The following is a 27,284-nucleotide window of genomic DNA, read 5'->3' as shown; positions in this document are numbered from 1 at the left end:
AATAAAGATGGGTGAATTTAGTGAGAATGAGTTTTCAACCATTGTTTGGACACCTCTTCATATTGCAAAAACAATTAAATTACTACTTGAGTGAGTTTCCTGAGTCTGAGTCTTTATTAACGCAACATAAACATAACATTGAACGTCTTTGTTGTATACACAGAGGGACAAGGAAGGGACAGAGTCCTCCGCTGCAGCTCTTCTCTGAGCTGTAGAACCTTCATTCTGAGGAGTTCTGTCTGCGTAGTCCTGCCAACAGCCAGACACTAATATCTCAGAGAATGCACAATGAAAACAGAAAGGATTGCCAGGGGTCTTACTTGGTCCATTTCCAATTCAGAGAATTTCTCCTTGCGACAAAGGGAGAGGCTTTATTTTCTTAGAGGGCCAAGGCTCATTCATCCAGCTCAGCTCTGATGGCATGTTAGGAGTCCGACATGTTGGCGTTTCCTCCTGCCTTGCTATAAGAAGGTAGGACTGCACAGAAAGGAGGCCTTGTTTTCAGGCTACCCTCCCTCCTCTGTCTCCCAGCAACCTCGGGCGCCCTGGAAAAACATACACTACTGTAAATGACAATGTGGGTTTAATGCATTTAACAGGGCAGACAGTGTAGGGAATGCCCTTCATCATTTTGCCAACACATTAAAGTCACTATTTTACTTTCTCTCACAACACTGTTCCTATTGATAAATGCATTGGATGTATAATGTGTTGGTATCGATGGTCATTACTGAGGTTGCAGACTTACTGGGCCAGCATGTCCACTGTCTTCTGCGTGGCTCTTGTCTTCTTATGCTGAGGGCCATACAGGACACTTTGAATGTCCAGACACTGAAACAGAAACAACGATGGGCTAGGTTCACTGTGGGGTAAGATATGATTTTAAATAGGAAAGGAAATGACATACTTCTGAATCATTTAGCACAAAATCTGAGATGAAAGTTAATTCAAGTTCAAAGCACTTAGTGAATACAGTGCTTTTGTGTGAACGTATGACAAAAAAGTAGGGAGGCCGATGGATTGTTTTTGTCTACAAAGAATATGAAAAGGTAGAGCTACATTTAGACAGCTGAGGGGTATCAAAATACTTCCTGTCCAATTCTGTAGAGAGCTCTTCCCATCCAGAAATAACCCCTCTAGTAACCAGGGTTCAGATAACACCAGTCTATCTGACTCACCCCAGGAAGTAGACACTGACCAGCACATCTCAGGGTATTTCTAGGACCAAACAATAACAAACCTGGCATCTGATCTGGTTTAATAGGTTAATAAGGTAAACTCAAGTAGCAGTGATGATCAAGAATTACTTTCTTTAATCAATGGAAATGAGTGGGGAATGACCACTTTGTTTATCTGTGTCAGAGCAGATTTGCTGAATGCACTGTAACCATAGAAAACAGTAATCTTATCATCACACACACGTGCGCTTGATAACAACAATGAGAAAGATGATCAAACATTTCCACAATCAACATAAATCACAGGATGTCAACAGAACTTTGTGGAACCAAGGAAAGTGAGTGCTCAATGTTTCCTGCCTGGTGATGGAAGCGGCAGAGTAAAGGGCTCTTGGAAACTTTGGCAGATAGCCATCTGGCCTTGGATGTTTTCGTCAGTTCTCCCTGCTGCACTATGTAATGGAAGGACTTCTATTGCAACAGGAAGATGGAGAAAAACTACAAATGTTTGTGTGAGCCATTGTTTTCCCCTTTCATAAACTCTGAGGGTCATGTCAGAGTCAGGCTTCCTTTACAGTCCCCAAAGAGGAAAAAGTTTAGGATAAGTGCAGCTCTCTCACTGTCAAGTTTCATGTATTTTTTCCTCTGAGAAATCCTCTTGGATTCTGTCCAGACTTCTAAATCTAACATCATGGCTCCAGAGAGCAGCGGTTGTCATGATAACGGGGGAAAGAACATGATAACACTGCACGTTATCTGTCAGCGGTACTTCAGAAAGGTTACCCATCTCGTCCGGATAAAAAGCAGAGTGTGGGAGCTCTGATTCACTCTGGGATACTTGGACCCACTTTGCACTTAGATACAATAACAAAGCAACATAGCAACAAGGCTCCTTAACTTACAGGCTTGTTATTACTAGTACTCTGAAATCCCCCTGAACTGGGCTATTTTAGTGTGTTTCTGGGGATGGAGAGAACGAGCTCAGAAGGCAAGGACGGAGAAAGTGTGTCAATGTATATGTGTGTCATACTTAGTATATAGCTATTGATGACAGGTATTTGCTATAAGCATTAACTGTGTCTTTTATAAATCAAACATAATTGGCACATAATCACAGTGGTGTTGACAAGGAACTTGTAAGGCAACTTTTTGTTACCTGTTTTCTGAGTGAATGTCATCATATAAGTCTCATATTCCATCCGTATACAGGGACAGATTCAGGACTTTTTTATTTAGAAGGACATTATGGTCTGACAGTCTTATTGGGGTCAGTGGCCCCTTTAATTTGACAGTGGTGAGCAAAGTTCCACTCTCCGTCCACACTCCCCAGACCTATCTGGCTGTGTTCAAAAAGAGAAAGCAGCACAATTTAATTCTGTGTGACTTTTACACCAGAGAGTGGCTGGCTGAGCACACTGCACAGAGCCTAGATTAGCATGTTATTCTCAAGGCACTGAGCCTGAGAGACCATGGCAGAAATAGCTGCTCTCACAATGACAGGGACTCTGTGTGAGTGTGCGTATATATACATGAGGGAGCTTCATAAACATACTCTCTCTGTGTGTGTATATATATATATGAGGGAGCTTCATAAACATACTCTCAGTGGTGTATGTATATATATATATATATATATATATATATATATATATGAGGGAGCTTCATAAACATACTCTCTCTGTGTGTGTATATATATATATGATGGAGCTTCATAAACATACTCTCTGTGGTGTATTAACGTTAGGTTGCCACGCCCTGTGACTACTGGACTTTAGCAGAGCCCTCTCAAATAGCTTGGCAATAAGAAAGGGCGATACTCTGTACCTGAGTGTATGTGGGTGAGAGAGAGAACAGTAACTCCACGTAAACACAACATACTCATATTTCCCTACGCTTAAAACATACAGGTAACTGCCAAAATAAAGGAAACACTCGAGTAAATGAGGGATACAAAGTATTTTGAAAGCAGGTGCTTCCACACAGATGTGGTTCCTGAGCAATTCACATCCCATCATGCTTAGGATCATGTATAAAAATGCTGGGCAGGCCCAGTTGCCCATTATTTTGACTACCATGGCTATGCCCATATAGGATGACAATGCCCCCATTCACAGGGCACCAGTGGTCACTGAATGGTTTGATGAACATGAAAACGATGTGAACCGTATGCCATGGCCATCTCAGTCACCAGATCTCAACCCAACTGAATACTTACAGTGAGGGAAAAAAGTATTTGATCCCCTGCTGATTTTGTACGTTTGCCCACTGACAAAGAAATGATCAGTCTATAATTTTAATGGTAGGTTTATTTGAACAGTGAGAGACAGAATAACAACAAAAAAATCCAGAAAAAAGCATGTCATAAATGTTATAAATTGATTTTCATTTTAATGAAAAAATAAGTATTTGACCCCCTCTCAATCAGAAAGATTTCTGGCTCCCAGGTGTCTTTTATACATGTAACGAGCTGAGATTAGGAGCACACTCTTAAAGGGAGTGCTCCTAATCTCAGCTTGTTACCTGTATAAAAGACACCTGTTCACAGAAGCAATCAATCAATCAGATTCAAAACTCTCCACCATGGCCAAGACCAAAGAGCTCTCCAAGGATGTCAGGGACAAGATTGTAGACCTACACAAGGCTGGAATGGGCTACAAGACCATCGCCAAGCAGCTTGGTGAGAAGGTGACAACAGTTGGTGCGATTATTCACAAATGGAAGAAACACAAAAGAACTGTCAATCTCCCTCGGCCTGGGGCTCCATGCAAGATCTCACCTCGTGGAGTTGCAATGATCATGAAAACGGTGAGGAATCAGCCCAGAACTACACGGGAGGATCTTGTCAATGATCTCAAGGCAGCTGGGACCATAGTCACCAAGAAAACAATTGGTAACACACTACGCCGTGAAGGACTGAAATCCTGCAGCGCCCGCAAGGTCCCCCTGCTCAAGAAAGTACATATACATGCCCGTCTGAAGTTTGCCAATGAACATCTGAATGATTCAGAGGACAACTGGGTGAAAGTGTTGTGGTCAGATGAGACCAAAATGGAGCTCTTTGGCATCAACTCAACTCGCCGTGTTTGGAGGAGGAGGAATGCTGCCTATGACCCCAAGAACACCATCCCCACCGTCAAACATGGAGGTGGAAACATTCTGCTATGGGGGTGTTTTTCTGCTAAGGGGACAGGACAACTTCACCGCATCAAAGGGATGATGGAAGGGGCCATGCACCGTCAAATCTTGGGAGAGAACCTCCTTCCCTCAGCCAGGGCATTGAAAATGGGTCGTGGATGGGTATTCCATTATGACAATGACCCAAAACATACGGCCAAGGCAACAAAGGAGTGGCTCAAGAAGAAGCACATTAAGGTCCTGGAGTGGCCTAGCCAGTCTCCAGACCTTAATCCCATAGAAAATCTGTGGAGGGAGCTGAAGGTTCGAGTTGTCAAATGTCAGCCTCGAAACCTTAATGACTTGGAGAAGATCTGCAAATAGGAGTGGGACAAAATCCCTCCTGAGAGGTGTGCAAACCTGGTGGCCAACTACAAGAAACGTCTGACCTCTGTGATTGCCAACAAGGGTTTTGCCACCATGTACTAAGTCATGTTTTGCAGAGGGGTCAAATACTTATTTCCATCATTAAAATGCAAATCATTTTATAACATTTTTGACATGCGTTTTTCTGGATTTTTTGGTTGTTATTCTGTCTCTCACTGTTCAAATAAACCTACCATTACAATTATAGACTGATCATTTCTTTGTCAGTGGGCAAACGTACAAAATCAGCATGGGATCAAATACTTTTTCCCCTCACTGTAAGGGAGATTCTGGAGCGCTGCCTGAGACAGTGTTTTTCATCACCATCAACAAAACACCAAATTATTGAATTTCTTGTTGAAGAATGGGGTCACATCCCTCCAATAGAGTTCCAGACACTGGTAGAATCTATGACAAGGCGCATTGAAGCTGTTCTGGCTCGTAGTGACCCAATGTCCTATTAAGACACTTTATGTTGGTGTTTCCTGTATTTTGGCAGTTACCTTTAGTTATTAAGCCATGTTTTATCCAACTGAGCAGTAATAGAGAAGACATGATAATGAAATATAACTGTGCTTTTTCTAATAGATGTTAAGTCCCCTATATGGAGGACTTTGAGAGGTTCTGGAATGGTTCCAACTGACATTTTGTTGTACAAAGCTCTCTGTGAATGTCGTAGGGTCCCGGGCCTTATAGTGCCACAAAGCCTCATCTGCCTGCTCTCCCCCCTACCACTCTGTCAGTGGAGCTGACATGAAGTGTCAGGTTTCACACCCCACATTTGCATAGGGAGTGCCATTTTCTGGCTTATCCAGACAAATAATTGATTTGCTCTCCGTCTGAGTGATGGAGCCCAGCCCGGGAGACAGCATAATAAAGGGGACAGTCTAGCAAATCTAACAGTTGTAGTTTCATCTCGCTGTGATATTCTCAGTCGGATTTAGAGATCTCAACGTGAAAAAATATGAAATAATTTCATAGAATTGAAACAACCACTTTCTCTTGGTCACATGAAATCACTTTGTACAAAGCTAAAGTTGTAACGAGTCTGCAGCAATTAGAATGGTGTTTCTTCATCGCTCAGAGGAGGCTGAAATGGTGTTTCTTCATCGCTCAGAGGAGGCTGAAATGGTGTTTCTTCATCGCTCAGAGGAGGCTTGGCAGAAAATGCTCTGTTGTCAGTTATATGAAATGGTGCCAAATTTGTACTGTCACTAAATATGATCATATTTATTTTACAGTTAGAAGAAAGGTGAAATCTTATAGTAAGTAGTTTCTAATTTTATTGTTACTTTATTGTTACAGACATTTCAAGCCCTATTGCCCCACTTGTATAATAGGAAAACATTTGTATATATATATATATATATATATATATATATATATATATATATATATATATATATATATATATATATTAGTGTACTATGTACTTGAGATTGTGTCCTCAAAATGGGAGTACACCTCAGCAATGCATAACAATGAGTTTTTCTCCAGAAAAGGGAGTTCCGATCTTTCTAGAAAGGAAAGGGGGATACCTCGTTAGTTGTACATCTGAATGCATTCAACTGAAATGTTTCTTCTGCATTTAACCCAACCCCTTTGAATCAGAGAGGGGGGCTGCCTTAATTGACATCCACGTCGTCGGCGTCCGGGGAACAGTGGGCTAACTGCCTTGCTCAGGGGCAGAACGACTGATTTTTACCTAGTCAGCTCAGGGATTCGATCCAGCAACCTGTCGGTTACTGGCCCAACTCTCCTAACCGCCAGGCTACCTGCAGCATTACTAGTTGTTGTTTATGGCCAATTCATGAAAAATAATTACTTTTGAGTATGTCTACTTAGGTTGGAAATCTACATTTTGCCATAGCATTCGACTGGTTTTAACATAATATTGCCCAGTGATCCTCAAACTGCCTTAAAATGTTCAATGCAGCCGTTTTTATCTCAATATCAAATCATTTCTGTTTAACAATTAAGTACCTTACTATTGTTTTCAATAAAAATTGTCAAAAAGAAGCTTCTTAACAAAGAGCAATTTCTCAAGCAAGAATTTTGCTAGGACTGTCTGGGAGTGGTCTGAGTGGGGAGGGAAGAACTGAAAACTAGCTGTTATTGGCAGAGGTTTGGAACTCTCTTTCTTATTGGTCCATTAACTAATTTACCACCTGGTGATGTCACCAGGCAGGCCAAAACTCCATCCCACCAAAACAGGCAGAAATTACAAACAACTCTTACACTAAAAAAGCATTATCATAATTTTCCAACCTCAGGGTGTGGAAAAATATACAAAACACAGGGAAATCACGTTTTTGACTGCATTGGGCCTTTAAAATCAGTGTTGGGCAACAAAAGTGAATGGTGGGTATAATGCCAGTGTTTACCTTGCTCATGGTCCTATGGGCATGCTTCACCTGGCCCTGGGTCATCTGCACTCCTCCAATCAGCTGCAGAGTATCAGCTACCTCAGGACTCAGGTCACCAAACGTCTCTCTCTTCAAGGCCAGGGACTCCCTCTGGATCTCTACACACCTCTGACATAGTACACACACAACAACATTGGTTAATGACTACTTAGTGACTGCTTAGCGCATTTTATTTGTGTCTTCCCCTCTACTGATTCCGTATGGCCAGTCTTACGGAGCTTTAGGCAATTGAAGCTCACTATGGTGGCTATTCATTTCACAGACTCTCCTGTCTCAAAAACACCTGTCACCCTCTGTTACCCTCAGCTAGCCTGATCCTTAGTAGCAGATTAAACTATCCTTGTAAACATGACATGACTGACTGCAAGGTGGATTCCCACAATGCCATTTGAGAGAGGGAAGTCCCCTTGAGAATGTCAAACCTCTCAGAGCAAAAGAACAGAGATGTCTGTGATGCTGTAAACACCTGGAAGACATGCTGTTAGTGCGATTAGACCACTGGTGTTGGTGGTCTATTGGAGTGTGTGTGAGTATGTGTGTATGCAGGACTGACCTCTTGCTGCCCAGTGAGGAGGAGGAAGCGACAGTAGTCATCCTGAAGGTTGAGAGTGACAGTAGCCTGTGGGCCTAGGGAACTCCTGTATGTACTCAGACTCTCCTCATAGTAGTGTGCTGCTGAGTCTAGTCACAGATGGAAGATCACATAATCACTTATGATCTTCAACATATTCCAGTATGTTATTTGTTTGCTTATTGGTGCTGCCTGCATTGCTTTTTACGTAGTTTGTCCATTCCTCCACCGCTGATAATTCCTGGTAGTGGTTGCTCATATATTGTTGTTCATATAATGTAACTATACCGTGAAGTTCCATACATACAGTTCAGATGGGGGTGAACATTGATATGGGGGTGAACTCACACAACATGCTATTTCTACAAAACCATAATCAGCCTGCCTTCAAATGTATGAACTCAAAGAGCTTGACATAAGAGAGACAGAAAAGGATTAATGTCCCCAACAACAATCCCCTATATAGCAGAGTTCCCCCATAGTGCACTGCAGCAGTCCTGTGTTGTATGAATAGACTCACCACTGTGGTGGGGCTCTGCTACAGTAGAGTAGGCCAAGGCCAGGCTGTGAGCGATGTGAGCCCCATCCAGACCCCCAGGACTCTGACTCAGAGCTATGGCATGAGCCTAGCAGAAACCCACATGAAATAAGACAGATCACATATCACACTAAGGACTGAGGAGAACATTACCAAACAACAGGTCTCAGAGGCATTCTAACAGCCCTCAGCTCATCTTAAGATAGTCAAATAGTCTGAGTAATATAGTCAGTATGTGTGTAATGTCAATATAGTTATTCATATAGTCATGTGTGTAATGTTAAGTCAGTCATATAGTCATGTGTGTAATGTTAATATAGTTATTCATAAAGTCATGTGTGTAATGTTAATATAGTTATTCATATAGTCATGTTGTGTGTTGCTGTTTTGTCCCTGTATTCAGGTCTCATATGTCCCTTACCTTAGAGAGGTGCTCTAAAGCTCTGTCGAGGCGGCCCTGGGCCTGTTCGATGGCAGCCATGTCCTTATAGACGGAGCAGGCCTGACCTGGCCTTTCCCAGCCCTCCAGCAGCTGCAAACTACTCTCACACTGAGCCAGGGCCTCCTCTGACCTGCCCTGCCGCTGGTACACCCTGCAGGAGAGATGGATGGGGCAGAGAGAGAGAGAAAGAGAATGAGAGAAAGAGGGAGGGAGAGTAAAGAAAAGCATTAGTGGTCGGGCTCTTTCTGTAGGCATGTTGCAGTGTTGAAATCTTGGCCCAGAGTGTTGGTCAGAACTGTGCCAAGAGTGGGGCCTGAGGAGGAACGTGGAACTAGGTCTGGCTGGGTCTAGCAGACTGCTGCCTCTGATGTCAGGTGCAGTGAGTGCAGACTATAATAGGAGATCCCTACACAAAGAACTGTTTACTCCGTCTCTGGCTGTGTCCTTTCAGATGGTCTCTAATGGTCTCTCCTCTGGGAAGACTGAGGAGTGTGTTGCTCTCAGAGCCACATTATAAATAAAGACTTACTGACACTGCCTAACAAGTCCAGCACCTCGCTGAGCAACCACACAAGAGCTCCACACCAGGATGTCTAAATTAGGTTTGTCCTGGTAGTTACAACACAGTGGAGATCCTCTGCACCAGTAAAGAATGCAGCCAGTTCCTTACATAGGCTGTGAACAGATATCTGATGAGATGAAAACAAAAACTGCACTAAAATGGTCAAATCACCCCTGTTGTAAGACACTGTTGTAAAAACATGTATATTTGCTGTTGATATGAGGCAGCACGTAGGCAGTTAATAATGTGCCACTCCGAGGACAACACCAGCTCTGGATCTCTGTACAATAGGCCTTCAGTCTGTGGTCTAACACCCTCAGTCACCACATAGGGGGGTGGGTGATGGGATGCTAGCAGGGGGCTGCAGCACAGCAGAGACTTGCATCATCCTCAGCAAGGACACAAGTCAGACATCCATCCATCTAGCCTGCTAATAGCCTCAACACCCCACAGGATTCTAATACCTAATACCTATTTTTTACTTAAGAATTGCACTGTTGGTTAGGCCCTGTAAGTAAGCATGTCAGCCAACGTGACAAACAAACTTTGATTTGATTCAGACACTAATGGAGTCTAAATTCAATTCAGCTCTGCTGTTCGTAGGTGGCCTTCCTCAGAGGGAATACTGTTCGCTTCAATACCACGGTACAAGACTACTACTGCGGCAGGAAAACATCCCATCATTAATGAATCCCTCTACATGGTCCTTGCACAGTAAAGCAGGTGATTTGTGCTGACAGTCATTTTCTATTATTTATCCCATAAATACTAGTATAGTATAAATGACTACAAATCAAAACATCAGTGTGTATAGTTAGTGCAGTGAAATGTTGGTTGTGGAGGGTAGCACTAAATTAATATCTCTGAGATTTCCCATCAATCCCTGATTATCAAAGCAAGCCTTGATGGGAGCTGGCCTGCATGGGAATGGGACGGCTTCGCCCCTCAGGCATCAGAAATTCCAGAGAACAGCACAGCCTTTTAGGGCAGCTGGGACGGCTGGCTGCATTAGCAGAAGCTCTGTGCGCCCATTGCCCAGACCAGCGTACTGCCTTCTTGTCCACATAGACAGACCTGTGGACAATGCCACTGCATCCCCTCATTCACCAGCTGATGCCACCCTCCTGTTCCTGGCACAGGAGGCAGTATGTCATCTGCAGCTGACATCTAATTCACTGTCCACAGAGCAGAGCAATAATGTAATTAGTGATTTTCACATGAACTGCCAAGCAGCCCACACGGCCCTCTGTTTAGTAATGCTTACCAGACCAATACTGACGCACGAAGGGGCCCTAGAAGGTTTGCTCTTTATACAGGGAAAATTATACAGTGTTCACAAAGCCAGGAAAGGAACTATTGGAGGTGGAAATATACAGCTAAATGAATACAGCAGGCCTGCGCTGTTAAACTGTGGTGTTTTGTTGGGCTGTGGGTGCCCTGTTGGAACAAAACACAATCGTTCATTGTCATTTCCTTTCCTGTGCCTCAGGCAGCATCAGGTAATCCACTGTTACAACACCTAGATGTGAGACCAGAACATGACATGTAGCCATAGGAATGCAACAGTCAGTGGGGGATGAGAGCCATAACAGCCGCCTCAACCTAGAACCTCTAATATCAACAGCCTGTCCCATCAAAGCCCACCTGAGGACCTGTCTTTTTCAACCATCTATGTAAAATCTACTTGTCACTTAAATATCGCTGGATTGATTGCTTTCATTTTACTCCTGCGACTCTTTCATACTCCTGCTTGTGCCAGACGTTTTTCCCATTAACGTTACGACCAAGGAAATGTTCGTAATGACCTGTCAAACACAACCTGGTAATGGCTGAAATGGGCTCAGTGGAATACAGTACATTGTCTTACCCTTGAATCTATTAGAACGCTAGCTTCGTCAGGGATTTAGCACACCCTGTTGTACCGTTGAATCTATTAGAACGGTAGCTTCGTCAGGGATTTAACACACCCTGTTGTACCGTTGAATCTATTAGAACGGTAGCTTCGTCAGGGATTTAACGCACCCTGTCTTACCACTGAATCTATTAGAACACTAGCTTCGTCAGGGATTTAACGCACCCTGTTGTACCATTGAATCTATTAGAACGCTAGCTTCGTCAGGGATTTAACGCACCCTGTTGTACCATTGAATCTATTAGAACGCTAGCTTCGTCAGGGATTTAACGCACCCTGTCTTACCATTGAATCTATTAGAACACTAGCTTCGTCAGGGATTTAACGCACCCTGTCTTACCATTGAATCTATTAGAACGCTAGCTTCGTCAGGGATTTAACACACCCTGTCTTACCATTGACTCTATTAGAACGCTAGCTTCGTCAGGGATTTAACACACCCTGTCGACACTTGATGGGTGTTAATTTGTTGAATTTAAAAAAGTTATAATTGAATACAAATTAGATGTGCTGATACGAAAGCAACTTTTGAAAATGAACACTGATTAAAGTGATATGATGTCTGATCTCACAAACAATGTGAAGTATGTTTAGATAGCTGTAATCTAGAGCCAAACGTGTTGATTTTAAATCTGTGGGTATCCTGCTATTGACACACTTGTTGAATTATGTAAGAGAACGTGACAACAACAGTAATTAATGAGGCAGTCTAGACAGCGCAGGAGAATGCAGGTAGGGTGGACAGAGCAGGTAGGGTAGACAGAGCAGGTAGGGTAGACAGAGCAGGTAGAGTAGACAGAGCAGGTAGGGTTGACAGAGAAGGTAGTGTAGACAGAGAAGGTAGTGTAGACAGAGCAGGTAGGGTAGACAGAGCAGGTAGGGTAGACAGAGCAGGTAGGGTAGACAGAGCAGGTAGGGTTGACAGAGAAGGTAGGGTTGACAGAGAAGGTAGTGTAGACAGAGCAGGTAGTGTAGACAGAGCAGGTAGTGTAGACAGAGCAGGTAGGGTAGACAGAGCAGGTAGGGTAGACAGAGCAGGTAGGGTTGACAGAGAAGGTAGGGTAGACAGAGCAGGTAGGGTTGACAGAGCAGGTAGGGTTGACAGAGAAGGTAGTGTAGACAGAGCAGGTAGTGTAGACAGAGCAGGTAGGGTTGACAGAGCAGGTAGGGTTGACAGAGAGGGTAGTGTAGACAGAGCAGGTAGGGTAGACAGAGCAGGTAGGGTAGACAGAGCAGGTAGGGTAGACAGAGCAGGTAGTGTAGACAGAGCAGGTAGTGTAGACAGAGCAGGTAGGGTAGACAGAGCAGGTAGGGTAGACAGAGCAGGTAGTGTAGACAGAGCAGGTAGTGTAGACAGAGCAGGTAGTGTAGACAGAGCAGGTAGGGTCGACAGAGCAGGTAGGGTAGACAGAGAAGATAGGGTTGACAGAGAAGGTAGTGTAGACAGAGAAGGTAGGGTAGACAGAGAAGGTAGTGTAGACAGAGCAGGTAGGGTTGACAGAGAAGGTAGTGTAGACAGAGCAGGTAGTGTAGACAGAGCAGGTAGGGTAGACAGAGCAGGTAGGGTAGACAGAGCAGGTAGTGTAGACAGAGCAGGTAGGGTAGACAGAGCAGGTAGTGTAGACAGAGCAGGTAGTGTAGACAGAGCAGGTAGTGTAGACAGAGCAGGAGAATGCAGGTAGGGTCGACAGAGCAGGTAGGGTAGACAGAGAAGATAGGGTAGACAGAGAAGGTAGTGTAGACAGAGAAGGTAGGGTAGACAGAGAAGGTAGTGTAGACAGAGAAGGTAGTGTAGACAGAGCAGGTAGGGTAAACAGAGCTGGTAGGGTAGACAGAGCAGGTAGTGTAGACAGAGCAGGTAGGGTTAACAGAGCAGGTAGGGTAGACAGAGCAGGTAGTGTAGACAGAGCAGGTAGTGTAGACAGAGAAGGTAGGGTAGACAGAGCAGGTAGGGTAGACAGAGCAGGTAGTGTAGACAGTGCAGGTAGGGGGGACAGAGCAGGTAGTGTAGGACAGTGCAGGTAGTGTAGACAGAGCAGGTAGGGTGGACAGAGCAGGTAGTGTAGGACAGTGCAGGTAGAGTCGACAGAGTAGGTAGTGTAGGACAGTGCAGGTAGGGTAGACAAAGCAGGTAGTGTAGGACAGTGCAGGTAGGGTAGACAGAGCAGGTAGGGTAGCGAGAGCAGGTAGGGTGGACAGAGCAGGTAGTGTAGGACAGTGCAGGTAGGGTCGACAGAGTAGGTAGTGTAGGACAGTGCAGGTAGGGTAGACAAAGCAGGTAGTGTAGGACAGTGCAGGTAGGGTAGACAGAGCAGGTAGGGTAGACAGAGCAGGTAGTGTAGGACAGTGCAGGTAGGGTAGACAGAGCAGGTAGGGTAGCGAGAGCAGGTAGGGTGGACAGAGCAGGTAGTGTAGGACAGTGCAGGTAGGGTCGACAGAGCAGGTAGGGTCGACAGAGCAGGTAGGGTGGACAGAGCAGGTAGGGTAGACAGAGCAGGTAGGGTAGACAGAGCAGGTAGGGTAGACAGAGCAGGTAGGGTAGACAGAGAAGGTAGTGTAGACAGAGAAGGTAGGGTGGACAGAGCAGGTAGGGTAGACAGAGCAGGTAGTGTAAACAGAGCAGGTAGGGTAGACAGAGCAGGTAGGGTAGACAGAGAAGGTAGGGTGGACAGAGAAGGTAGGGTGGACAGAGAAGGTAGGGTAGACAGAGAAGGTAGGGTGGACAGAGCAGGTCTTTGGTGGTGGAAGCCCTGTTCTACCCCTTTATGTTAATTTATATGAGTATCTTCATTCATTGTCCAACTGTTGCATTTATTAGGATTGTTTTCAAAACCTTTTAACAACAAGTACAGGTGGCAAAATAAACTATAATACTGTGATCAGTATTTCATATTGTGCTCATCACACTGGCACCTTGCATATACTGTACCTCTACAATGAGTTAAATGGAAAATCTCCAATTGGACCTGAAACTGTGTGAAAGCTTGTTTTATTGTTCCAGGCTTTTGTGGGGACATTCACACTGGACACAACATTACAGTCCTGTTGACTAGGGTGCTACAGAAGCCAGCCAAGTTCAGTCATCCTCCAACAAAAGAGCTTTAGCAAGCTTACACACCAGCGAGCGTCCGCACATTTTTCTAATTTCACAAATTGCGTAAACAAACCGTCAGTCATAAAAACTTAAAAGGATGACCTCACCCCCAAATACTTTTTACCTCAGCTCCCTTCAAATTGAAACAACTCTAATGCTACTAATATTCCACACTGAGTACCTGGGTATATCGGTACCACATTTGCCTCAGCCATGTCTTGTAATCAATATTGACTTGTACAGCAAATATTGTGTATTCATGAATTACTCAAATTATGTTTTGACAAATCCATAACAGTGAAGTTAATACAACTTAAGTGTGGACGGGTGAGAAGGCATCAATATACTTTAGCAAAAACAGTGTTACCCTACAACTGAACAAAATGATCAATGCCGTTTAGTGCAAAAAGCCTCCTCAGTACACAATGATTTGCTATTACAGCCAGAGCAGTGAAGGGAATCATGAAATATGAATGCAGGGCTGGGGATGTGTTATACTCCCTACCCCTGCTCCACTGATCCAGCAGGCACTGAACGAGTGGGAAGTGCAATAACCCCAGTCACAGCTGGTCTGCAGCTGCGCATGCTCACACCCCATGGGCTTGACAACAGGCCTGAGAGAACAGCGTTTACGTCGGAGAAAAAAAAAACTACTTTGAGGGTACTTTAGGCACTTCTACTGTGAGGACCAGGTTAAGATAATTCAGAGACTTTCCATGACACTACTGGTCTAAACTAGAGCAGAAAAGACCACATTGTTTGAGTGAAATGAACCATTCAAATGTATCTCAATAGATGGATTTGCTCAGTGGACATGTTAGACATTGTCTCCATCTTGTGGCCAAAAACGAATGTCTTTCTCAGTGGATAAACTCAGAAAAACAGTATTAATAACAGGCTGTTATTGTGCCTTCAAGGTAACAGGCTGTATGTTGACATCTGAACATATAGGCATATTTGATACAACAGTCTTATCTGAATCTACAATGACACTTCACTTGAACATTAACTTGTTTTTGTTTGAGAAGTGTCAAGGTATTCAGACTTCAACCTGAATATGATACTGAAGGAGGAGTCTGTGGAAATAAATAGAGTAGCATAGCGTGTGATACCTAAAGAGGAATCCAGTAAATATCAAAGTGCTCTCTGCTGTCACAGCGGACGTTGTAGTAAAGGCCACATTGGTCAGATAGACACAATGCTCCAAATAAGTTACTTTTGAAAGTGATTTGACACAAAATATTTCTGCAGATCAGTTTAGTTCTCTCTATAATACCTGGACAGAGACGTGGATATCTCAAACTCAGTCTCCATTTTCTCCTCCTGGCTCATGCCTCCTAGCTGATGAAGTTCTACCACAATCCTCTCTGCTTTTCGATGATTAGACTCTGCTTCCTCGAGAGTTGGGATGGTTAAAGAGTATTGCATAATCAACATTAAAGCAGTACTACATTCATTTACCCTTGGACATTTAACCATGCAGTTGTTTGAATTCACATTTAGACAATCATTCTCCTAATGTTTTTGGGGCTTCCATTACAAATATCTAATCATTCTCCTAATGATTCTCCTAACGCTCAGGCCCATTTCCTTGAGCCTGAGCTTTATCCAGACAGATTACCAGGATGCGTGCTCAGAGCATGAACTGACCAGCTGGCATGTGTCTTTAATTACATTTTTAACCGTTCCTGACCCAGTCTGTAATACCTACATGTTTCAACCACACCACCAAACCCCGCACCCAAGAAAGCCAAGGTAACCTGTCTAAATGACTACAGCCCCGTAGCACTCACATCAGCATCTGCCATGAAATGCTTTGAAAGGCTGGTTATGGCTCACATCAACACCATCATCACAGAAACTCTGGACCCACTTCAGTTAGCATACCGCCCCAACAGATCCACAGATGACGCCATCTCTATCGCATGCCACCACTGCCCTTTCCCACCTGCACAAAAGGAACAACTAAGTGAGAATGCTGTTCATTGACTACAGCTCAGCGTTCAACACCATAGTGCCCTCCAAGTTCATTACTACGCTAAGGACCCTGGGACTGAACACCTCCCTCTGCAACTGGATCCTGGACTTCCTGACGGGCCGTCTCCAGGTGGTAAGGGTAGGCAACAACACATCTGCCACGCTGAGCCTCAACATGGGGGCCCCTCAGTCCCCTCCTGTCCACCCTGTTCAACTACAACTATGTGGCAGCGTACGACTCCCAACACCAACATTAAGTTTGCTGATGACACAACAGTAGTTGATCACTGACAACAATGAGACAGCCTACAGGGAGGAGGTCAGAGACCTGGCAGTGTGGTGCCAGGACAACAACCTCTTCCTCAACGTGGGCAAGACAAATTAGCTTATCGCGGACTACTGGAAACGGAGGGCCAAACACGCCCCCATTCACATCGACGAGGCTGTAGTGGAGCGGATCGAGAGCTTCAAGTTCTTTGGCGTCCACATCACTAAAGACTTATCATGGTCCAAACACACCAACACAGTCGTGAAGAGGGCACGACAACACCTCTTCCCCTCAGTAGGCTGAAAAGATTTGGCAGATGCTCAAAAAGTTCTACAGCTGCACCATTGAGAACATCTTGACTGACTGCATTACAGCTTGGTATGGCAACTGCTCGGCATCCAACCACAAGACGCAAGAGGGTAGTGCGTATGGGCCAGTACATCATTGGGGCTGAACTCCATACCATCGAGGACTAGGCAGTGTCATTGGAAAGTCCTAAAAATTGTCAAAGACTCCAGCCACCCAAGTCATAGGCTGCTCTCTCTGGTAGCGCACAGCAAGCAGTACCAGTGTGCCAAGTCTGGGACCAAAAGGCTTCTGAATAGCTTCTACCCCCAAGCCATAAGATAGCTGAACAGTTAATCAAATGTCGACCCGGACAATTTACATTGACCCCCTTTATTGTATCTTTATTTTTCTGCACTGGATCTACCCACACACACACTACACCGACACTCATACACAAAACACACACACGCTGCTGCTACTCTGTTTATTATATATCCTGATTGCCTGGGCACTTTTACCCTCAAGTTTACATACACCTTAGCCAAATACATTTAAACTCAGTTTCACAATTTCTGACATTTAATCCTAGTAAAAATTCCCCGTCTTAGGTCAGTTAGGATCACCACTTTATTTTAAGAATGGGAAATGTCAGCATAATAGTAGAGAGAATGATTTATTTCAGCTTTTATTTCTTTGATCACATTCCCAGTGGGTCAGAAGTTTACATACACTCAATTAGTATTTGGTAGCATTGCCTTTAAATTGTTCAACTTGGGTCAAACATTTCGGGTAGCCTTCCACAAGCTTCCCACAATAAGTTGGGTGAATTTTGGCCCATTCCTTCTGACAGAGCAGGTATAACTGAGACAGGTTTGTAGGCCTCCTTGCTCGCACATGCTTTTTCAGTTCTGCCCACACATTTTCTATAGGATTGAGGTCAGGGCTTTGTGATGGCCACTCCAATACCTTGACTTTGTTGCCACAACTTTGGAAGTATGCTTGGGGTGATTGTCCATTTGGAAGACCCATTTGCAAACAAGCTTTAACTTCCTGACTGATGTCTTGCGATGTTGCTTCAATATATCCACATAATTTTTCTCCTCATGATGCCATCTATTTTGTGAAGTGCACCAGTCCCTCCTGCAGCAAAGCAGCCCCACAACATAATGCTGCCACCCCCGTGCTTCACGGTTGGGATGGTGTTCTTCGGCTTGCAAGCCTCCCCCTTTTTACTTCAAACATAACGATGGCCATTATGGCGAAACAAAAATAGAACTGCTTGATCAGACCAGAGGACATTTCTCCAAAAAGTACAATCTTTGTCCCCATGTACAGTTGCAAACCATAGTCTGGCTTTTTTATGGTGGTTTTGGAGCAGTGGCATCTTCCTTGCTGAGCTGCCTTTCAGGTTGTTGATATAGGACTCGTTTCACTGTGGATATAGATACTTCTGTACCCGTTTCCTCCAGCATCTTAACAAGGTCCTTTGCTGTTGTCCTGGGACTGATTTGCACTTTTCGCACCAAAGTAGGTTCATCTCTAGGAGACAGACCGTGTCTCCTTCCTGAACGGTATGACGGCTGCGTGGTCCCATAATGTTTATACTTGCGTTCTATTGTTTGTACAGATGAACGTGGTACCTTCAGGCATTTGGAAATTGCTCCCAAGGATGAACCAGACATGTGGAGGTCTACAATTTTTTTTCTGAGGTCTTGGCTGATTTCTTTTGATTTTCCCATGATGTCAAGCAAAGAAGCACTGAGTTGGAAGGTAGGCCTTGAAATACATCCACAGGTACACCTCCAATTGACTCAAATAATGTCAATTAGCCTATCAGAAGCTTCTAAAGCTTCTACATAATTTTATGGACATTTCCAAGCTGTTTAAAGGCACAGTCAACTTAGTGTATGTAAACTTCTGACCCACTGGAATTGTGACACAATGAATTATAAGTGAAATAATCTGTCTGCAAACAATTGTTGGAAAAATGACTTGTGTCATGTACAAAGTAGATGTCCTAACTGACTTGTCAAAACTATAGTTTGTTAACAAGACATTTGTGGAGTGGTTGAAAAACGAGTTTTAATGACTCCAACCTAAGTGTATGTAAACTTCCGACTTCAACTGTACATACTGTATTCCCTCAATCTCGTACCCCTGCACATTGATTCGGTACCGGTACTCCTTGTATATACCCTCGTTATTGTTATTTTAATGTGTTTTATTGTGTTACTATTTCCTTTTTTATTTAGCAAATATTTTTCATACTTTTTAACTCTGCATTGTTGAGAATGGGCTCGTAAGTAGTCATTTAATAGTAAAGTCTACACTTGTATTCACCAATGAAATTTGATTTATCACAGAAACAATGTGGGTAAAGGATATTTTGCCAGCAGCAGAGTGGCGCCTCCCTGTGTTAGGTATATGTTGAGGAGACAGTTGAGAATGTGGACCCTGTCCTCCCGGCTGGTGGAGTTGGGGGTGCAGAAGGGGAGTAGGTCACTGGCTCTGGCTGAGTGCTCCTGCGCCTGCACTGCCCAGCCTGTGGGAATCAGGGACAACACATGGGTCATTCCAAGATTTGGTAAGGTATAAATATATACAATATTAACCGTTATAAACTCTTTATAAATGGTACCTCATTGTAAAGGCTAATCCCAACATAATTCACCTTTAAACTGTAGGTATGCTTTAGCCAGTCTGACATGGGCATGGGCTAGTTTCAGTTGCCCATCTCCATACACCAGTCTTGTAAGAGCCACACAGCGGACAAGGTCCTGAATACAAGCATCAAACTGTCCAGACAAACATTTAATTATTGTTGACACACAGGACCAACAAGATGCTTTACTGAAGAATGCCTTTATGCTGAGTGGTACTGTACATGCATTATACCTTTGATAAGAGAATGATACAATTCCTGAACATGACAGGGTGACTATGACATCTACAGAAGGTTAAGACAACCTTCAGACACTTTGCAGGTATCTCTGGTTATAGTACTATCAACCTCACCCCATTGCATGCAGGTGTCAGAATGGAAAGCAACTTAAACCTCTATAGGTCTACCTGTTGAGTGTCTGCAAAGGCTTGGGCCCTGCTATCATACTGGGTAAGTTTTTCCTCAGGAGTCATCATCATCGACTCTCTGGTGTCATCCATTCCTCTCTGAGAGACACTTGCCAGTCCTTTACCACTATGAGGATAAAGGTGCTTTCAAATGTTCTGCCGGGGTAACACAATCATCAGCAGCATTTTTCTAATAATAGACATGCACAATTCACATTGACTCGAATGCGCAGAATTGATCTCTTCGAAAGGAAAATATTTTTTTCCAACATCAGTTTTACAGCAATGCATGCACAAGCACAATTTATAACTTACGATTCTCCACCTTCAACTAATCCAAGTCCTGGTTTGGAGCGTGTGTTTGTCATTGGATAATTAGAATTAAGTTTTATGTAAAAAAAGAAACCTTTTGCAGAATAATTTCATGCCATATTTGTTTCTTTTTTACATCCGTTGTCGTGGATACGGCAGTATGAGTCATAATCAGCAAAGGTTCATCATAAATCAATGAGCGACATTTTATTTTTATATTATTGGTTGTATTCATCGTACAACCCCAAACAGTTCGCTCGGGGTGTTCATACAAGCAAGCATCCACTAATATAAAACTTAAAAATCCAAAAGCGCTAAATGTAACTTCCTGATAAAATGTCACGTGACCGACAATGTTATACAGCACCAGACCAACTTTAAGCACGTGCAAATATTTGTGCAGACATATTGTTTTATGTCAAATCAGGCTTTGTTTTTAGCTCGAATTAATAAAAATATGAATATGTAATATAAAGCCTACTCCTCAGACCCAGGTCTGTCTGACAACAGCTGATAAGGTGGCAGGATGTAGCTGAAAATAAATGATGGGGAACATGCCGTGTTGATTATTGTACGCTAGCTTTTTAGGCAATTGCTGCATTTTTACAAAATGATTGGCTTACCCTTATTTTGTGTATTTTGTTACCGGTGGTGATAGTGATGGTTTGTCGGGACTGGGGCTTTCGAGTGACGCAGCGGTCTAAGGCACTGAAACTCAGTGCTAAAGGCGTCACTACACACCCTGATTCGATCCCCGACTGTATCACAACCGATCGGGAGTCCCATAGGGCGGCGCACAATTGGCCCAGCGTCGTCCGGGTTAAGGGAGGGTTTGGCCGAGGTAGGGCGTCATTGTAAATAAGAATTTGTTCTTCACTGACTTGCCTAGTTAAATAAGATAGATAAAACGCTACAGTTGTCAACAACTGTTGTCCCCAACATGATAACTGCATAGAGCTGTACTCCATCTAGACACAACATTATGTCCCGACATACCATCAGTGTTATAACATCAGAAACCGCTCCCTGATGAGAAGAGGGTGTGGAATTTGCATAGTGGCTATTCGGCCCGTGTGCGGATTGTCCGGGTTCTGTAATTGGATGACTCAGGAGGGGTACCCTGTTCCCGGAGTGCCGGCGGTTAAATCAAAATTATGAAGTGCTTACGGCCTTCCAGGAACAGGGTTGCTACTCTTGCCTAAAGGCGTCAGCATAGGTTCGGTTTGCTCCTAGCATAACTCAGCTAGGCGAAGGGACCGCCTGTACTCTTAAACACACCAAAGACCTTCGCATGAAAAATGTGATAAAATAAGCAATAATTACTGTTATTTTCCCCTCTTGAGACACCTTAGCAACAACATGGCCAGAAACACTTCCTCAAAATAGTCAGAATTCATCTAAGATAAATCAAGAAATATGTCATCAATGTTGACGTTTTTGCCGAGTAGTGCAATTTTACATCTAGCTAAGATGTTTGGTGCAGTATTTATCAAATAAAAAAATGTGCATGTAAACTAGTCACACAGACAGAACAATGAGACAGATATTTCACCGGATGTATAAATGTGAAACATCCGCTTGGCGTTTCCACTCACTACCAAAAACTGGTAGCCCAGTGGGAGAAGTTCTCATCGATGAAGCATTTGATCTCAATATAGTTTTCTGTTCCCAAAACTAGAATATGTTATGAAAAGAGTGGATTACGTTTCGTAAACTTTAACCTTTGCCAAAGTTGTAAAAAAAAATCGCGTTGTTTAGGAGTGCAAAAGAGAATTGCGCTATTGCACACGCGCACTTCAAAGTAGGCGTTCCGTAACGGAAATATGCAGACGTTTGCTCGAACGGGCGAACTCGAGCTTGGCTCTGCCCACTATGACTAATTTGCTCCCATTGGAAACGACAGGCTGTGGGCTATCTTGGTCTAGTTATACAAATCTTTGCCAGTCGTCTCTCAGTTGAATGACAACAAACACTTACTGTTCCCACTCCTAAATCAAATCAAATTGTATCTGTCACGTACACATGGTTAACAGATGTTAATGCGAGTGTAACCGATGTGAAATGGCTAGCTAGTTAATAGCTAGGTAATAGCGGTTCAATCGGTGACGTCACTCGCTCTGAGACCTTGGAGCGATGGGTAACGATGCTTCGAGGTTGGCTGTTGTCGATGTGTGCAGAGGGTCCTTGGTTCGAGCCCAGGTAGGGGCGAGAAGAGGGACGGAAGCTATACCTGTTACACGAGTGTAGCGAAATGCTTGTACTTCTAGTTCCGACCATAACAATTTCACAACAACTACCTTATACACACAAGTGTAAGGAATGAATAAGAATATGTACATAAAAATCTATGAATGAGTGATGGCCGAACGGCATAGGCAAGATGCAGTAGATGGTATAGGGTACAGTATATACATATGAGATGAGTAATGTAGGCTATGTAAACATTATATAAAGTGGCTAGTGATACATTTATTACATCCAATTGTTAATTATTAAAGTGGCTAGAGATTTGAGTCAGTATGTTGGCAGCAGCCACTCACTGTTAGTGATGGCTATTTAACAGTCTGATGGTCTTGAGATAGAAGCTGTTTTTCAGTCTCTCGGTCCCAGCTTTGATGCACCTGTACTAACCTCACCTTCTGGATGATAGCGGTGTGAACAGGCAGTGGCTCGGGTGGTTGATGTACAGCTGTTTCAGTTAATGATTGTGTTTCAACCTACATATTGAATTGATGATCATTAGCACCTGTTTGGTATAATTGTTTAATTATACACCTGACTATATGTCTACCAAATCCCTGACTTTGTGCAAGTGTACATACAAGAATTGATGCTGTTTTGAAGGCAAAGGGTGGTCACACCAAATGTGGATTTGATTTCGATTTTTCTTCTGTTCACTCACTTTGCATTTAGTTAATTGATAAATATTATCTATTAACATGTCTATTTTTGAAATCATTCTTACTTTATAGCATTTTTTCACACCTGCCTAAAACTTTTGTGCTGTACTGTACTATTTAAAGTGTTGTTACCATTCATACAATAAACTGTGAAGGTTCTTGTATCCCCATTGATTTCAATGGTGGAATTGCAGGCTTCAACATTCTAAACTGAAATGCCACAGAACTTTCAGAATTCAAACTAAAATATAAAAACACATTCTGAAGGAACGCAATCAAAGGAAATGGCATTTTCTAATCATTTGTATTATTGTTTTGCCGCTTCCAAATGTGGACAGTGTGCCGATTCTGAAATGTGTCCCTGTGTCGATTGTGATATGTGGCCCATGTACCGAATGTGAAATATGGCCTGTAGCCTATGCCAATTGTCTGACAAAGAGGGACAAAATACCCCAAACAATCACAAAATATTGGGTTTCAGAAAGACTAATGGTATGGGTTTCAGGCCTCAGGTATGGCGTTAACCAAAAAATCTGCCAAAGTATAGACATGAATGCTGGTTAGCCAATGAGCAGTAAGACCCCACCCTTGATTTAAAGTGCAATCTGAGGCAGGCACATTCCATTTAATGACAAATCAAAGAAAAATAAATAAATATTCTCTGTGTGTTGCCACCTTGTCTTGGTAGAGGAGCTTGTTAGTCTCAAAGATCCCAAGAGGGGGAGGTTCCAGACTGAGAGTGATCCTAAACAAATTTCCAGAATGGAAAACATTGGCATCATTTTGTCAAAACCACTCTTACTGCAACACACTTTAATGCTTAAGTTACACCCAATGTAAGTAGGCAATGCAAAAACGAAGTACCTGGAGCTGAAGACAAATATGACTGTTTGATGTGCTATGTTGTTGCATCATTCCCATGCTCCAATCCTTAATGTCAAGAACATGTGCTTTTTGGTGCTAGCTCTAAGGACCTCACCTCATGATACAGAAGGTGGTGTAATACAGCTATATAGGTTGTGTCTACTTATTGTTAAATCCAGTGCAAGCCTGTGGGAGGAGCTATAAGAGGAAATGCTCATTGTAATGGCTGGAATGGAATTAATGAAGTGGTTCCAAACACATGGAAACAACGTGTTTGACTCCGTTCTATTCCATCCATTACAATGAGCCTGTCCTCCTAAAGCTCCTTCATGAAAAATTTAGCATTTCTAGTTTCCTTGAGGACTGACTTTACAATAGGCACATTGTCATAATTGCAGCAATAAATAATATGCTTTCTTATTGTTTGATTCAACAGCTCATAAAATTCCTTATTTTGGCGAGGATCTTTAAAGGGCACTAGGGAAAGAGGAAATTGCTCCTATTACTACTCCATTAGTTTCTAATATGGGTGATCTTTATGGGTTTATTGGTTTATAGTCAACTGTCCTGGAGTGTGAGGATATACAGACCACCTTGGTGCGGTCCCACATGGGACTGTGTAATCATTTTCCAATGGAGACATTTAATAAAAGCTTGCTCCAGCCAAGTGGAAATCCAGTTAGAGGAATCCCTATCCATCATCATTACCTACTGTCTTTGGGTCTGTGTATTTGTCCCTTTTCAATGGGCTATGCCAAATCCCTTCTTTTGCTGAAGATGTCAATAAGGTAATATACTTAGACTGCATTAAATAACGTGTTCACTTTATTAGGTTTACTAGCAGTGAATAATCCAGTCTGTATCACAACCGGCTGTGATTCGGAGTCCCACAGGGCGGCGCACAATTGGCCCAGCGTCGTCTGGGTTTGGCCGGTGTAGGCCATCATTGTAAATAAGAATTTGTTCTTAACTGACTTGCCTAGTTAAATAAAGGTTAAATTAAAATAAATAATAATACACACAAAATAGTGCCAAAATATCAGAATTTTGAGTAGACCTATTAATTAGGATTTAACACAACTATAGCTGGGATTTCAAACTCTGTAATACAAGTGACTCCTGATAAGTGCACTTCAGATAAGTGCTATATAGTTTCATTCCGATAACATGCGTTTTAGTGCATGCTGTCACAACAGCCTCAATCTATTGCATTTATTTGGAGTTGATTAAACTGTATCAAGACAGATGTGACCATGATCTCAATTGCCATGCCTGTAATAATGTAAACACGCAGCATGCTATAATCTAGTGGTTAGAGCGTTGGGCCAGTAATCTGTCGTTCTTCCCCTAGGCAGTTAACCCACTTTTCCCCGGGAGCCCGAAGACGTGGATGTTGATTATGGCAGCCACCCGCACCTCTCTGATTCAGAGGGGTTGGGTTAAATGCGGCAGGCACATTTCAGTTGAATGCATTCAGTTGTACAACTGACTTTCCCTTTCCTGCTTTATTCTTTCCCTGATGATGGGGCTGCTGGACCACATACTGTATTGCACAGCTGGAGAAGTAAAGTTTTCTAATGATCCAATAGATGGCAGTAAAGTACCAGACATCCATCCCTTTCATGCTCTGTGGCCTTCTTAAATATGGTGTGTGTTGGTGACACATTGACACATTTTGAAGGGAGACATTTGTGCTGCTGCAATATACTGACTTTAGACACTGATATGGTATTGATTGAAACTTTTATTTTACCTTGGGGGTTGGGTCAATACTATAAGTATACTTTTTATTTCTAGAAGTTATTCAAAATATTATTAAAGGTTACTAAAGAAGACAAGACAGATTTCACAAATACGTCTGGATGTTCATGAAATCTCTGTACTGGGCAAGCCCCTCAAATGTAAACTGTATCAAGTTCCATCTGAGAATGTCCTGCAGGTTAGATAGGTCAGCGAACCCCCCTATTGATATTCTGCTTCAACACTATGATCTCTAGGGTGGCATTTTATCCATGTCCTAATCAGCACTTAAAGAGCAGACATTATGCCAACTGCATGAGAAATGAGAAAATGTAAATGTACTTTATAAATATCTATCTAAACATCCCTGTCTTAAAACCATGCCGAACTAGCAAGCATTTATGTACTTTTTATAAATATCCATCTAAACATCTGTCTTAAATACTAAACTAACACGAATTGATGTCTCTGTGGCTGCTTTAAGAAATTGTTCTCTAGAGAGAGTTTGTAGGTTAATTTATTCTCTATCAGGTTGGCAGTGTGTGTGTGCTGTCACCAGTTTTAAACCTGCGGCAGTGCTCACCTTGTTTGCAGAACTGCCCAAGATAACTTATAATAGCTCCTTAGGGTGGCTGCTGCCGGTTGACTCTGGCAGTGCATAAGAAAGCAGTTTATTTGTTTGTTTGTCCCGTGAGTTTTTGGCCGGGCTGTCCTGGGTCCTGTTTGGCTTGGGTCCCTGTTGGGCTTCTATTTCTGAAACCCAAGTGGCTCTTAATGAACCTGGCAGGGCTGGCACTGGCCCTCAGCAAACCCAGGCCTGAGCAGACCCTTCTTCTTCTGCCTTGGCAGACACCCTCAGTTTGCTCTCTCTGGCTTCCTAATTTAGTAACGGCGGATAAAAATATGCGCTAACGAACAAGGTCTGGTATGTCAGGCTGGCGTCCAGGGGAGAGAGCGAGGGGGAGCAAGAGGGGGAGAAAAGGGGGGTGTTGTTTTCACAGCAGGCACCCAGTGACAGAGGAGTTAAGCCACGGCACAGACTTCTCCTACATCTGTGTGTGCTCTGAATTTCTTCCCCCAGCCAAGCAATCTTTCCCCTTTACCTTTAAATCCCACTGTTAGTAGCTTATGTAAGAAACCTCCACAGTGAGTGCTGTTATAGTGAGTCTGCAGTGAGTTTGGGCTCCTGGCTATATTTGTAACAATGTCTTGTGTGAAAATGCTGGACTGTCTGTGACACCTGGCCTCTCTGGGTCTTTCCTGGGCATCAAAGGGCATTCTAAAGGGGAGCTGCTGTTTGATTATTATTTGAAAACTTTTATATTTTCATGTATGTCAATGATCAATTAGGCTTATGTGAAAAGTTGTCCAACCTCCCTAGTTTTTTTCTGCTTGTAATTAAATCCTCACCTTTAGACATTGTCATGACAATCTCCCCATCCTGTTCACAGTTCAAGGGGCTCATGTCAACCTTGTTGACATCACTTGCATGTCCCGCAGCTACAAATGAAATCAAAACCCCCCTAGCATGTGGTTAAAGGAGGCAATAGCACACAGACAGACAGTCTTTTACTATGTGGCATTTTTAGGCAGTGTGATTATA

General features: G+C 43.1%; 1 protein-coding gene across 5 annotated transcripts; it reads right to left on the bottom strand.

Annotated features, from left to right (window-relative positions):
• Window positions 1-91: 91 nt before the first annotated feature.
• ttc23 (tetratricopeptide repeat domain 23) lies at window positions 92-26,283 on the bottom strand. Of its 5 annotated transcripts, none has more exons than XM_029757680.1 (11): window positions 26,265-26,283; window positions 19,866-19,992; window positions 19,468-19,591; window positions 19,182-19,338; window positions 15,540-15,665; window positions 8,675-8,846; window positions 8,236-8,341; window positions 7,698-7,825; window positions 7,103-7,252; window positions 749-831; window positions 92-545 (listed from the first exon to the last, which is right to left on the bottom strand). In XM_029757680.1, the coding sequence occupies exons 2-11, from the start codon at window positions 19,956-19,958 to the stop codon at window positions 425-427; spliced, it is 1,260 nt and encodes a 419-aa protein (XP_029613540.1). In that variant the 5' UTR covers window positions 19,959-19,992; window positions 26,265-26,283; the 3' UTR covers window positions 92-424. The 5 variants fall into 5 exon arrangements, with proteins under 5 accessions (XP_029613540.1, XP_029613541.1, XP_029613539.1 ...); XM_029757681.1 differs by lacking the exon at window positions 26,265-26,283 and adding an exon at window positions 21,501-21,519; XM_029757679.1 differs by lacking the exon at window positions 26,265-26,283 and adding an exon at window positions 21,174-21,422.
• Between the last annotated feature and the right edge of the window lie 1,001 nt (window positions 26,284-27,284).

Source organism: Salmo trutta, chromosome 7 (genome assembly GCF_901001165.1).
Source record: "Salmo trutta chromosome 7, fSalTru1.1, whole genome shotgun sequence".
Taxonomy (NCBI): Eukaryota; Metazoa; Chordata; class Actinopteri; order Salmoniformes; family Salmonidae; genus Salmo; species Salmo trutta.
This window is presented reverse-complemented; position numbering and strand designations above follow the sequence as displayed.